Source organism: Lacerta agilis, chromosome 2 (genome assembly GCF_009819535.1).
Source record: "Lacerta agilis isolate rLacAgi1 chromosome 2, rLacAgi1.pri, whole genome shotgun sequence".
In the NCBI taxonomy this organism is placed as follows: Eukaryota; Metazoa; Chordata; class Lepidosauria; order Squamata; family Lacertidae; genus Lacerta; species Lacerta agilis.
In genome coordinates this window covers 25,982,434-25,996,070 of record NC_046313.1, presented here as the reverse complement: position 1 = coordinate 25,996,070, position 13,637 = coordinate 25,982,434, and the positions used below count along the sequence as shown (strand labels likewise).

Genomic DNA, 13,637 nt, shown 5'->3' with positions numbered 1-13,637 from the left:
TGTGTGGTTTGCTCGTTTTGCCTCTTCACATTTAAAAAACAACTTATTTGATTAATCTTTCGGATATATACAGGACCGTAAGATTCAACAATACCCCCTAGCCCCTTCTGTGGCAGCCAACAATGAGTGCATCAAGCATGTCCATATGTTTTCCATTTTGTTTGATACTTTATAGTGTTAGCCATGTTGAGAACCTTTGGATGGAAAGACGGGGTATACATTCACTTACATAAATGGGAGTTGCTAATTCAGTTGATGTGTTTCAAATTAAACTTGCTTTTGCTTTTATTTTCATCTGGGGGAAATGCCTCCCCCCCCCCCGGAAAAGCTGGGGAGGACAAGCTGAGGAACAGGAACTGACAATATGGCACAGCATGATCCTCGTCATCCCAGCCCATTTCGTGGGAAAGGACTGGTTTCTGCTGCATAATGGTAAACTTGTTTGCTTGTTTATTTGTCTGTCTGGTGGGGAGCATACTCCGCAGATCTTTGCTTTGGCCAATGTGATATCTGATGCCGAGCATCCAGTTGCCAGCGGCAATTGATAATACCATGCAACCCCCGAAGATGACCCATTGGCGTCTTGAAAGGGCCCAGGAGAATTGTAGGATGCATCCCTGACAGGTGCATCTTGCCATAAATAGCAAAGCTGAGCAAAGGGACCTGGCCTTATAAAAGCCAGGGACATGGTTTTAGCTTTCCAAAAAGGAGCCTCCAAGACACAGCCTGAGGAAATTCTGTGGGAGGTAAGTGCTTGCTGTAGTCAATGCCTAGAGAGAGGCAAGCTAATGTATTAATATGGTAGTCAGAGGGGAGAGTACAGTTAGAGAAGAACTGCTAAGTTTTTTCAAGAGCATTAAGAGTCACACTCAGAAAATCCCTGTGATTAGTGAAAGAGGAAAGGGTGGAACTAGTGAAGGCAGTCAAAAAATCCAGTTCTGAGAGCTAGAACACTTCGAGAGCTTAGTAAACTGGTTAGGAATACTAGCTTTGACAAAGGGATGTTCTATGAACCAAAAAGGCTATTGGCATTTAATCAGATCAGTGATCCTGGCTCACATGGAACGCCTGTGGTGCACAGCACAGGTTGGATGGCTATGGAAAACCAACACATTGAAAAGTATTTCAGGCAACAGGTGCTGAAACCACCGATTGAAAGTTGCAATAAAGGACTTGGTGGTGGCATTGCTGTGGAAAGGATAGCCAAGTTTTAAAAAAATGGGTCATGGCAGATGCATACTGATTTTTGTTTGTTTGCTTGTGAAGGATGGGATTTTGAATAGCGGGGGGCCAGTTGGCTCTTCATGCTATACCCTGATTAATGGCATACTGTGAATTGGGAGATGGCTCCTGGGTTGCTGTTCCTCTAGCATGAGAATGGGATGCAACAGGCCATGGACCTTGGTGCAGTGTTATGTCCGATATAGACAGTGTGGTTTGTTTTGCTCAGTTAAACCCTGATTGGGAAGCCAAGAACAAACTTTGGATTCAGATGAGAAACCACAATCCATAGTTTGGATGTAGTGCTAAGTCAGGGGTCATTCTCTGTTGCTGCAAAGCCATTAGCTATGGAATACCTGTAATGTAAGCCATTAACGGTGGCTAACGGTGGCTCACTGTGACCCGTAAACAAGGCCTGTGTGTGTGATGTTCTGACTACACCCACAGGCTCAGGACTGGAGATAGAACCATCTGCCAATTTCAGATCTCTGTTTCTCCTTTTCCCAGTCTTGGATTCAGTTCTCCACATTTCTACAGCAATCTGCAAATTTTATTTCTAAACGTCCTCATGAAAATTCTTCAACAATTTTGGGTGAAATTCTTCTGATTTGTATGCAGTTTTGACTAATCTACACATTTTTGCAGGCGATTTCTCCTACTACAAAGCATTTTTGTATGTTATCTTCACCATTGTATTCCCTTGTCTGCACGTTTCTCTCCAATCTCATACCCTCCAACATTTATCCGATGAAAACAGGGACATCCTAAGGAAAAGTGGGAAATTCTGGAATCAAAGCAGAAACTGGGACGGCTTCTCTAAATCAGGAATGTCTCTGGAAAATAGGGACACTTGGAGGGTCTGCAATCTTTTTTTTTGGTTGGAGAGCTGCATCACAAAATTCGAATAAGCTTCTGCTCTCCTGTGATTTTAGAAAGTGCAAATCTGATAGATTTGGCTTTAAATGCAAACTGAATTGAATTACTCCGCCTTGCCTACTCAGGACTCCAATGCACCAGCCTGCTCTTGCTGCTACTACAACTTCTGTGCAGTTATTTGGTGCCAACAGTTTGCTAAGTGCAGCCTTTTAAATTAAGACATAGAATAAATTAGAGCCGGTGAGGGGGTGGAAAATGCAGTTTTATTTTTTATGGGGGGAAAGACATTTAAATGCTGCCTCTGAAAGAACTTGGGGAGAGATGATTTGCAAAATGTCAGTGTTGGAAAAGTCCAACTCTCAAATGCTAGAGATAGTTAAGGAAATGTTTCGTGAGGACAGTGGGCTCCAAAGATGCAAATAGACCAAGGGGCTGGTGGAACATCAAAGACACAAATAAAGCAAGCCCCTTTTCTAGTTTAGACAAGAGGGCCTCCATGTCATGGCACTTTTTGCAAACGACACTTGAGCCTGTGAATCCCAGAGGGGTAGTAAAATAAGAGGGTAGTCCAGACAAGTCTCCAGCAGAGGTGAGAAAGCACAACGTCTACAGAGGGTCTCTCAGCATCCAGGAGTATCCATGGGCAATATTATGGAATGACAACTTCCACAGTGCCAGTTGGCTTGGCAACCAGCACTAATGAAGATATTTTTGTCCAAATACTGGGATCACACCAACATTCCCTTACCATGCCTTCACATGTCCAAATGGATTGCTTCACTATTCTGTTCTGCGAACAGCAAAACAGCCTCTGGGTTAGTTACCTCATATGAAAATGGCTGCTCTCCCTGAATGCTCAAAAGTCATGGGAGAAGAACTGCCTTGTCCTTTCCTAAATAAACTCTTGGCAGGCAGAGTCCGACAAAACACAGGGAGTCCATTGGGAAAGCTGAGTTATTTAGACTGTGTGTGTAATCCTAGAACTAGTTCACATCACAAGACGTTGCCTTGTGAATATAAGAGTCCCTTAGAGGAGGCACTGGAAGGATCAAGATGAGCAACGGGGGGGAGGGGGGGAGCTTTCTTCAGAGTCCCAGCCAAGCCCCAGAAATAAACAAGTCTCCCACTACAGTAATATGGAAGAGTGGGTGTCACAATATGTGTATAGAGCTTGAAGAGGAAAGTGGGGAGGACTAAGGTCTGGTCAGGACACGCCTTCAAGTGAGGTAAGGAAGCAGAAGATCTGGAGGAGGTCTGAGGCCTACTACACAACTGGCTGCTAGGCAAGAATTGTCCAATTGCACACTTATGTGTGTTTCCTTCAGGCCCATGAAGCACAATGCACTGCTTCCATATCTTCAGGAAAATACTAAGTTTTGCTTTCAGCTGCATTCAGTTTCATTTGCCTGCAGATGCATCCATCCAGAATATTAACTTCTCCTATGGGATGCAACAGAGTTCACTGTAGGTGTGAATTCAAAATGTGGCCTTGATTATACCTTTGCAGCATGGGTCAGCAAAGGCAGCACTTTTTCTCTACGTTGAACAGAACTTAGCTGGGAACTAACGTTAGTCTGTATATCTTTTACATACTATATCTTTCTAGACTGCAACTCCTATCTTCCCTGAGCTACTGGCACTCTGGCTGGGGCTGAAGGGAGTTGGAGCCCACGTTGGCTACCCTTGATCTAACCCAAAAAGGAACACTCAGTGTTTTTCCAAACACTTACAGCCTGGTTTATCCAATATGCTTTCATGTATACCAAGTGACAGTGATTCTGGGATAGCGTAGCCAACTGGCAGCTCGTGAGCTGCATGCAATTTTATCTGCCCTCTGGAGAACCTGCCAGAGACGTGTCAGAATGCTCCCCCCTTCCAGTTTCAGCTGGAAGAAGAATTGGGGGGGGGGGGAGAGAGAGAGAGAGAGAGAAGGGATTGCCTTTCTGCCTAGGCCTGCTTTCCTATCATAGGATGCAAATATTGCTTTTATAAGCTCCTGCATCACACCAGCCCACATTTTGAATGTCAATACTTCCACAGTCTACAGACAAACCTCACTCATCATTTCCTAATGGAGAAAAGACCACACCCTCAGGATTGGGCCCTCGGGTTTCCTTTTTCCTTGCTACCGAGAGTGTGGGAGCCGGCCTTGTCTTTCATCTCCTTTTCAAAAAAATGTACCACCAGCCTCCTTTTTGATCCACTCATGTTCCTTTGTAATCCAGCATTTTGCAGTGGCGTTTTGTTGTTGTTGTTAAATGAAGTGTGCACTGCAGAGTTTGGGAAGTGAGGGTGACTCACCCAGGAGTTAAGCTCCTCTAGCAGACGCTTGGCTGCCAGCGAGGGGGAAAGAGCCAAAGAGGCTGAGCCCAGTCAGCTTGATTGGCAAGATGAGCATGTAGCTCAGTGCAACAGGATTTACTGGAATTTGAAATCTGCCTGTGGTTTTAGCAGGCAATTGAAAGCTTCCTTCCCTTGGATTAAACGGAAGATAATCTCGGTAAATAGCATGACTCCAACCATGTGGGGCTGAATCCAAACGCACACGCATGACTATATCACCCAAGATTCACCTCTGTGAAGACAGTTTCAGAGATGGAGCGAAGATGCATGGCAGAATGAACCAGTAGACATAGTGGCTTGTCTTAGGAGTGGAGGAGCAGTTCTGAATGAGTTCCTAAAGATGTTGTCTAGCACAAGCCTTGAGGCAATTAATGGCAGTCCTTAATCATCCCTGGCATATGCTTGTCCAGACTTTCCATCAAAGCTGACAATGACAGAAATCACTCAACTCCTCTAAACGATGCATTCAGTTGCCTGTTTGTTCTTCCTCACAGAAGCAGCTTTTCCTGAATATTCTACAGAATATCCATGCAGCTGCAAATTAATCCGGAGGCTCTTTCCCCTTCTCTGTGTGGCAGTGAATAACATCTCTCTTTTAATAATCATGCAATCTACATATGCTCCATTGTCTCTATTTACCAGGAAAAGTACTGGGGTGGTTTTTTTTGGGGGGGGGGGTTGCATCTTTTCCTAGTAAATTTATGTGCTCTTCGGGCCTTGGATGGATTTTGGTGTGTGTGCCCTTTTAAAAAGCTAGCTAGTGTGTACATAATTAAAGTTTTGATTCTTCAGGGTTCAGCCCCTCTCCCACAGAATCTAGAAGCCATATATCTTAGGAGGAACATAAAATTTAATGTAAAACAACTGCTCGTGGCATCTCCCTCAGCAGGTCTGACCTTAGGAATTTTGTGGCCTAAGGACAAAATGGCGCCTCCCATATCCCATGTACGAAAGTCAAAGAAGCGGGCAGTTGACAAATACTTCAGCAGGGGTGATGAGACAGAGTTCAACCACTCTCCCTGAGGGCAGTAGACCAGCTTAATGAGTGCAAGCCTGGCCATATGTTGGCCACAACTCTGTCCACACTCCACCCACAGCATCTGCTGCCTGAGGCAGTAGGCTTACTCTGCCAAATGACAGGGCTGGCCCTGTCTCTCTTAGTTACAGGGTGGCTGTGTGTTCTTCCTCATTTTAAAGGAGTTCTATATCTGAAGGGCTGTCCCATCCGAATCCAGTTCCAAGATAAAGAAGGGAGAGCAAGACAAAACTGGACTGCAGACTGAGCAAGCACATAGGTTACCCATCAGTCTTCACCTCTATAGTGACAGATATTGTGTTTCTATTTAAATTGTGGTGATTATTCCTAGCTTTGGACCTATATCATTTCATGCAAATTCTATGCAAGTAAGTGTACTCTTTTTTGGTGATGCATTGTCCTTTTTCTGTGATGCACAGGTGGCCACCCTCCTTAGCTGTAGGGTGATTCTGGCTTCACAACTTAAGTGTCCACAGTTGGGCCTGGTGAGCATTTAAGGTCCCCAACCCTAATCTGCAGGTTGCCATCTGATTGGAGTTTATTCTGATCCTGATTTGATTTTAGGCTGTATTTTAAATGACTGACTGATTTTATGTTAATGCGTTAAACATTTTATGTTAGCCGCTCTGAGCCCGGTTTTGGCTGGGGAGGGCAGGGTATAAAGAAAAATTATTATTATTTTTATTATTATTATTATTATTGTTGTTGTTGTTGTTGTTGTTGTTGTTGTACTAGCAGGGCTAGCCCACCCATGAGACAAGGTGAGGCGACTGCCTCAGGTGGCAGGATCCACAGGGACTCCAAGGAATCCGCCTTCCAAGGAATGCACTACTTGCTGCTGCTGCTGCTGCTGCTGCAGTCGCAGTCACAGCAATGGCTGTGGCACACTCCTTGGAGACCAAACCTGACTCTTCCTCAGCAGCCCCCTCTTGCCACCTCTACAGCAACCTATTGGCAAATGAGGTGGCATTGCTGGTCTCCTCTCACCCCTAGGGAAGAAATGGTGGAGGCTGCCTTCTGGGGTGGAGCTGTACCCTCCCCGTGTGATTTAGGGCAGGCACCTTTCCCAACCGCAATTGGCCTTTGATTCCCACTTCAACCATCTGATTTGACCCGCCCCCCTTCCCTCTGTTCCTGATGCACTTATTCCCTCACCCCTTCCCTCACTACAGTGTGGTGTAGTGGTTAAGAGCGGTAGACTCGTAATCTGGGGAACCGGGTTCGCGTCTCCTCTCCTCCACATGCAGCTGCTGGGTGACCTTGGGCTAAGTCACACTTCTTTGAAGTCTCTCAGCCCCACTCACCTCACAGAGTGTTTGTTGTGGGGGAGGAAGGGAAAGGAGATTGTTAGCTGCTTTGAGACTCCCTCGGGTAGTGATAAAGCGGGATACCAAATCCAAACTCTTCTTCTTCTTCCCATTTTGTGGCTTGGCTCAGGTGCCAAAATGTATTGGGCTGACCCTGCATGCTAGAGCAAGCTGAATGCTGACTCGGCCATTAATTTGTACCTCATCCCCAACTCATGCGTGAGATGAGCTACAAACCTTTAAGAAACAGCTATGTTCTGCATGAAGATTCATGCCTTTATTTGTCTGTTCATCACCATTTTAATCTTAGAAAGGAAACAGTGCAAAATTACTCTGGGGATTGCTGGTGGGGGAGAGATTTATTGGTAACATAATAGTGTCGGGGGGGGGGATCAGTGCATTGCATAGTTGGCTTTCTTGTAAAGTTGCAGAACCTTTAAAAAAATAAAATAAAGGAGTTTGACAGAGCAGAGGAAAGGAAAGACACAACTGGGCAGAATGCCAAGAGAGTGTTGCTCTTGAAAAAAAAATTATGTCTTCCTTCACCCTCAGCAAAGGGTGTGAGTGGAGGAAGATGAGTCTTGGCTTTTGCACACGGAGGAAATTGAATTGCCCTTGTGCGCTGCTGTTCACCAGTCCCACCCCTCATTACTGAACCACCCGTCCAGATAACCCTGCAACAACTCTAAATTAGTATACGTAGTTGGTTCCATTGTAAGATGGAACATCCTAATAAGTATCCTTAAGTTTTATGGGTTTTTTTAATATATATAAAAACCACTTTATGATAGCTTTACTGGTTAACTTGTTTCAGAAGCGAATGCAACACAGACTTCCGTGGAGGAAATAAAAATAGCATATAGAGAAGAGCAAAGGAAGCTGCTTTATTATGAGTAGGACAATCGGGCCATCTAGCTCAGGACTGCAATTGACTCCCCAGTTTCAGACAGAAGACTCTCCCGGTCCTACTTGGATACGGCGTGGATGGGAACCTGGGACTTTTTGCAGGCAAAGCAGATGCTCTGCCACTGAGCCATGGCCCTTCCTCACTGAAAAGACCAAGGAAGAGTACAAAAGACCAGTGGCAGCAGCAGTACAAGTCACAAAGCGCCTAGTTTAACTGTCTCACCCGCCATGAGGAGAAGGAGTCACTCTGGGCCTCCGTTCCCTCGCCCCACCTGCAATGATGCTGACTTACCTTGCAGGGTTATTGCAAGGACGGCAACTCAGTAACGCACATGAAGTGCTCTGAACATTTGAAAGTACTGTATAAGTGTTAAGCATCTTATAGGGCTGTCGTAAGGATTGCAGAGATATTTATGTGAAGCACTTTCCACACTGGAAGGTGCTTCATAAACGCTGCTTTGAAGCAGTTCCTAAGATTCACTTGCTGCTTTTGAGTTGCTGGGATTTGTTTGGCTTCTTCATCTTCTCTATCCCTGCCCACCCCCCCTTCTCTGTAGAGAAGTTGTTTGGAGGAGGTTGTGATGAGCCAAGGGGGAACGCTCAAGTCAGACTAGTGTTGCTGATGTGTTATGTGCGATACAACTGCATCATCATACATCCACACTCCATTTCTTTTGTAGCAACAACGGTATGGCGGACGATTTTACTTGCCAAGTCAAGAAGATGGCCTTGGCCATGGGGGCAACCCTGACTGACAAGGATATTGACCTGCTGCCTTCAGACATGAGGCATCATGGTAAGGAACAGATAATGGGTGCAAGCCACGGTGCATATCTGCAACAGATGTTTATATTAGCTCATCTGGAGCAACAAGCACTCCTCAGTCCCTTACACTGACCTTCAAACACACAACCCATAGGTTGCATACAGTCCCTCCCCGGATTTTTCTGTGGTTCCCTCCCCACCCCCAGCATTATTTCAAAAAATATTTACTGACTGTTCCCATGGGCCATGCAATGTGATAGATTTTAAAAAAATATTGTGTGTACATATACCGCTCTCGTAGGTACCTCTCTGTGATGCTGAATGGCTTTTGTAACCCTTCAGATCCCCAAAATGTGTCTCTTTTAATTGGCCACACCCACCTTTTCACTTCAGCCACGCCCACCTTGACATGTGGTCCTCAAAGGTCAGTGCAGCCATTGGACTGAAAAAGATTAGAATAACACTTCTCAGAAACCTGAACTCAAAGGGTGGACAACAGATTAATGAGTATAACAGGGGGTTAACTAATCTACAAGAGATCATCATTAATATGAACCATACTTCTAAATAAATGTAAATCTTGGGTTCAGTGTCTACAGGTTATTTTCCTTCTGTTTGCTCCTGGTTTGAGCTGCCACCCAAGAAAACTTGGGGCTCCATTTTGGAGGTCTGGGTAGCTGCGCCTTGTATGGGAAGTCAGAGCTTGCTCACCTCACTTCTGTAAAGTCCTTCTGTCCCCAAAATCCACCTCACCGTAACAAAGCAGCTTTTGAATTAAAAGCCACCCAATCTGTTGCAGCTTCATTCAACTACACCAAGTTCTTTGACTACATGCGGAAGTTTCTGACATCAGACGACCGGGAGATACACTTGCGAAAGGCCTTCCAAGTGCTTGACAAGGATGGGAGTGGATTCATTGAGTGGAATGAAATAAAGTAAGATACCTCTGCTGTGTAGTATTGCAAGTGCCAGGAGGAGTCGACCATGGGACGACATCCAACATTGGTCAAAACCGAGAGTATATTGAAATCGATGTGCTTAACTTCATTGATTTCAATGGGTCTGTGTATGACAAGCATTGGGTATCACCCATTCATTCTTCTTACAACACAGAAGAATTTCTACACACAGAGAATTTTTGGAAGGTTACTTAATCTCTATGGATTACCATTTTTCAGACTTGAAGCTAAAAAGGATCTCAGGTAACTGGGCTTGCCTGAGATCTTTAAGTGTTGGTTTGGGAACCAAATGCCCCTCAGGGTTGCCAGGATTGGGGCTGGGCAATATCTGGTTTTCAACATTGTGATCTATCACCAGCTAAACATCAAAATATATCAGTATATCACGATGTCTGAAATAAGGATGGAGCTATGTAGAGGCATCGGCTGGCTGCAGAGTTTTTCCCACATTGTGATTTTTGCATAGTGCGCACACACACACACACCATGATTCGTGATATATTGCCAGGTCAAAAATTATGAAACCAATATCACAATACAGGCTTCAAACCAGTTTTGAACATCACCCAGCCTTAGCCAGGATATAGATGAGAACTGATGAGACCCAGCACTGAAACAATACATATTTGTGACCATTGCTTTCCCATAGGTTACACTCCCTTTGGCACACTTTTGAGTGTCATATTACCCTCCCTATGGCAACCCACTTGCTGCTTGCCTGTCAGTTTTCTTGGACTCAAGAGGGCCAGTTCTGTTCAGATGGGACTGGGATACGTTACCCTGTCAATCCCCACCCCATGTGTTTGGATGACGAAACGCAGGAGAGCCCTGCCTGAAATCATTATTGCAGAAAATGTTTGGGCTTGCTAACTCTTATCATCCTGGCATGTCAGGCTGCACTGCCAAAACCCACTTCTATCTATAATAATGACAAACTCTGTTCTCTATTGCACTTGAGAACCTAGGCTAAGACGATTATAAGACACATCCTGCATGCTTAACTATAGGCATCCAGGTCTGTCAGCAATTCAGTTTCCCCCTCTCCCCTTTCTTTTCTTGCCCCAATCCTCTATCCCAAAGCAGGAGAAAGGAGGTGTCCCAGAAGAGCAGATGTTTCTGGGGAAAGATACTGTGTCTCCGCTATATGAGATGTGGAAAAACAAGCCTATTAGATAGCCTGGAACAGGAACAGGGAACCTGTGGCCAAACAACTGGCATTGGGACAATAGCTCACATCATCCCTTACCATTAGTTACGGGGCTGATGGAGCCCAAGTTCCCCATCCCTGAACTAGAATATCCTGCAAAACAAGAAGCTTTAATTCATAGAATCTTAGAATTGTAGCCCTGGAAGGGATCCCAAGAGCCATCTGGTCCAACCCCCTGCAATGCATTTGTGGTACTGGCTCTGCTGCTGACTGAAGAGTAATCGCAGAACCACACACTTCCACTGTCTGAGGCTCAGCTTTTCCCTCCTGCCCTTAGGTACATCTTACAAACAGTGCCCAGCAATATTCCAGTGGTGCCCTTATCAGATGAAGAGGCTGAAGCCATTATCCAAGCAGCTGACACAGATGGGGACGGCCGGATTGATTTTGAAGGTGGGCAGAGAATGTATCATGGCAGTGATGGTGGCATCTCTGGGGTATACAGCACTGGGGGCTCAGAAGCAGAGGACGCCTAGTCCTATTTAGAACTGGGTGGGTCTACCTTCCCAGTTCCCTGTATCCAATACTGTAAGGGGAAAGACATGTAAGTCTAAGCAAATGCAAAATTTGGCAGAAGAGCTCCTGCTGAGATTCGATCATCACATCTGGGGCTGATCCGAAGGACATCACTAGAACCAGGTACTCAGAAGATAACCGTGGCAAAGTTATGTAAGCTGCCAGGGAATACTGTTCCAGCGGCCCTGGAACAGGTGGGAAGTGAGAAGCCTAGAAATAGGCAGTGTTAATTTTGGATTGCCTTTTGTTGATGGTTGCGTAGTGTCTTGTTTTGTATTTGTTTTGTTCTTAAAACTAATAAAGCATTTAAAAGAGAGAGAGAGAGAGAAGCCTAGACATAGGCTGTGGCCACTTTTGATGGGCACTTTGGTAAGCAATACAGGTCAAATACATTGCCTGTCTCCCAGCCATTACCCCCGAATCCCCTATGCTAGCCTTTTTTTTTGCATCTCCTAGGCTAGGGCTTACCCACACTTAACTTTTACCCTGCTCTTTCCAGGTCTGTGCTTTAGTGCTCAGTGTCAATTCAGGTTTTCCATGGATTGATATTTGCTCCGATTGAGCTTTAAAGAGCAAGTTTTTGCAGGGAAAGCTACAAAGCAAAAAAAAAAAAAAGGTGGGGGTGGGGGTGGGGAGATGCTCAGACATGGAGCTTTAAATAGCAGGCCATGCATGGAAAGAGAGGAAGAAAGGTAAGCAGGGATAAATAAGCCCCTAGTCTGAGTTTTCCCTCAAGTGGTATCTGCTCACCAACATTGAAATAGCTAATCAATCAATTCAGGGCATTAACAATACTTAGCTGCTCATGCAGTTGGACTCTGTCTGTAGAACTGGTGGTGGTCGCCAAAATTTATGAACTGGTTTATTAATACTTTTTTTTTTAATGGGAAGGCAAAAAGTTAACGAATAACTGCCTTAAATGCAGCCCCCACCTCAGACACCAAACCTACCTACGATACTTCATTTGCCTATTTCTCTTGCAGAGTTTTCAGATATGGTCACAAAGGAAAAGGTTCCAAAGAAAAAGTAGAAGAGACCAAGAAGAACGGCCTCCCATTTCCCTACGCAAGAATGCTGTGCTGGGGGTGGGACGATGGAACTTACCTGTCTATGATCATGTTGCTCTCTTTGAAAGATCTCTCCCTATTATTAATATTTTCGCAGGATGCAGTGGGTAGGTGGGGGAATCTGCAGCTTGCTGTCAGGGCATGCTGAGAGAGGCCCTGGTAGCGCCTCTCGCTCCAAGCTGGAGAACCAGCCCGTTAGTAACAAAATGCTACCCAACCCTTGAATAGGTTTCTTTCCAGGCCCAGGCTACCTGCCCCAGAGCGATTATATCTCACCTGGCCCGGCAGTGGCGGACTCCAACTATGGCGACGGAGCAAGACCAGCTCTCCAAACTCTTAAGGGTGATTATGACTAAGAGGCTTCTGCTTCCTCCTTTGGCGCAAGCCATCCTTTGGTCTGTGTTCGTCAAATTTAGCTGTGGCCTAGCTGCTCCCCACTTTGCCTGGTAGTAGACTGACTGCTTTTGGTGGGGAAAGGAGAACGGTTTGCCTGCGTTTTTGGACAACAGGACTGAAAGCGAACCGGAAATGCTTGCGCATGTTTCGCAGCCTGACGCAATATTTCCTCTCCCCGGACCTTCCTGTTCGCTTCCCAGTTAGGAACCGTTAAGAGCCTAGTGGGTTTTGCTCCAAAGGAAAATGCTACTTTGGTCCTTTCCTGTGCAAGGCAAATAAAAGCCTTCTGTTTTAGCTCAGTGGCTACTGTGTCCTCCTTTGTCTTGACTCTTTGTTTTCGTTTCACCCTCATTGGGGTCTTTGGGGGGGGAGGGGGACGGGACAGGAAGGAAAGCTAATGGCAGATCTGCAAAGCCCCACAAACTGGGTCTCTGTCCTGTGAGGAAGGGTCCTGCTTCCCTGGGAAAATAGCAGTAGGCCGCATCATCAGCTGAACACGCCTGCTGCTGCCCAAACTGCTGAACCCAGGTGCTTTTTATGTGCCAGTTGGGCTAGGATTTCTTCCCAGTGTCACATTCTAGCTTCCAGTGGTGTCTGAATTGAGGCCTGTTGGGGTGGAAGGCAGAGAGGCCTACAGGAGGAGGCCTCAGGTTCCTCCCTGCTGAAGGCAACACTGAGACTAAGAAAAAGAAAGCAGACTGCCACTGCCACTCCTGGGCTGGTTGTAAGTAAGAAGGCAGGCAGGTGGGGAGTTGGCTGCACTTAGCTGGGCACTGCCCCATTTGCCCTAATGGACCAGCCCTCCACTGCTAACTCCAGAGGGATCTTCCTCAGAACGAATGAGAGAAACGTGTGTATGTGTTGCATTCACTCTCGCTTGCCTGTTTTGATGTCATTGATTATCACAACGCACCCAAACCCACCCCAACGAACAAGGTCACCCAGCAGCTGCATGTTAGATGCAAGGACGCATTTAACTTCATATCGAGTCTGGCCCTAAAGAGTTTGATTTTCATCCTCCTTAACTTTGAGCAGTGC

The 13,637-nt window shown here is 45.7% G+C and overlaps 1 protein-coding gene across 1 annotated transcript; it reads left to right on the top strand.

Moving 5' to 3' along the window:
* Window positions 1-730: 730 nt before the first annotated feature.
* Window positions 731-12,334, top strand: PVALEF (parvalbumin like EF-hand containing). The gene is made up of 5 exons (XM_033138994.1): window positions 731-746; window positions 8,370-8,485; window positions 9,254-9,389; window positions 10,898-11,013; window positions 12,120-12,334. Exons 2-5 carry the CDS (start codon window positions 8,380-8,382, stop codon window positions 12,164-12,166), a joined length of 405 nt encoding a protein of 134 aa, XP_032994885.1. The 5' UTR covers window positions 731-746; window positions 8,370-8,379; the 3' UTR covers window positions 12,167-12,334.
* The last annotated feature ends 1,303 nt before the right edge of the window (window positions 12,335-13,637 follow it).

Excerpts from the sequence above, each read along its gene's own strand:
- PVALEF (XM_033138994.1), top strand. The coding sequence starts at position 8,380 with ATGGCGGACGATTTTACTTGCCAAGTCAAGAAGATGGCCTTGGCCATG. Across the intron at positions 8,486-9,253 it reads TTCAGACATGAGGCATCATG|CTTCATTCAACTACACCAAG; the intron begins GTAAGGAACAGA and ends AATCTGTTGCAG. Across the intron at positions 11,014-12,119 it reads CGGCCGGATTGATTTTGAAG|AGTTTTCAGATATGGTCACA; the intron begins GTGGGCAGAGAA and ends TTTCTCTTGCAG.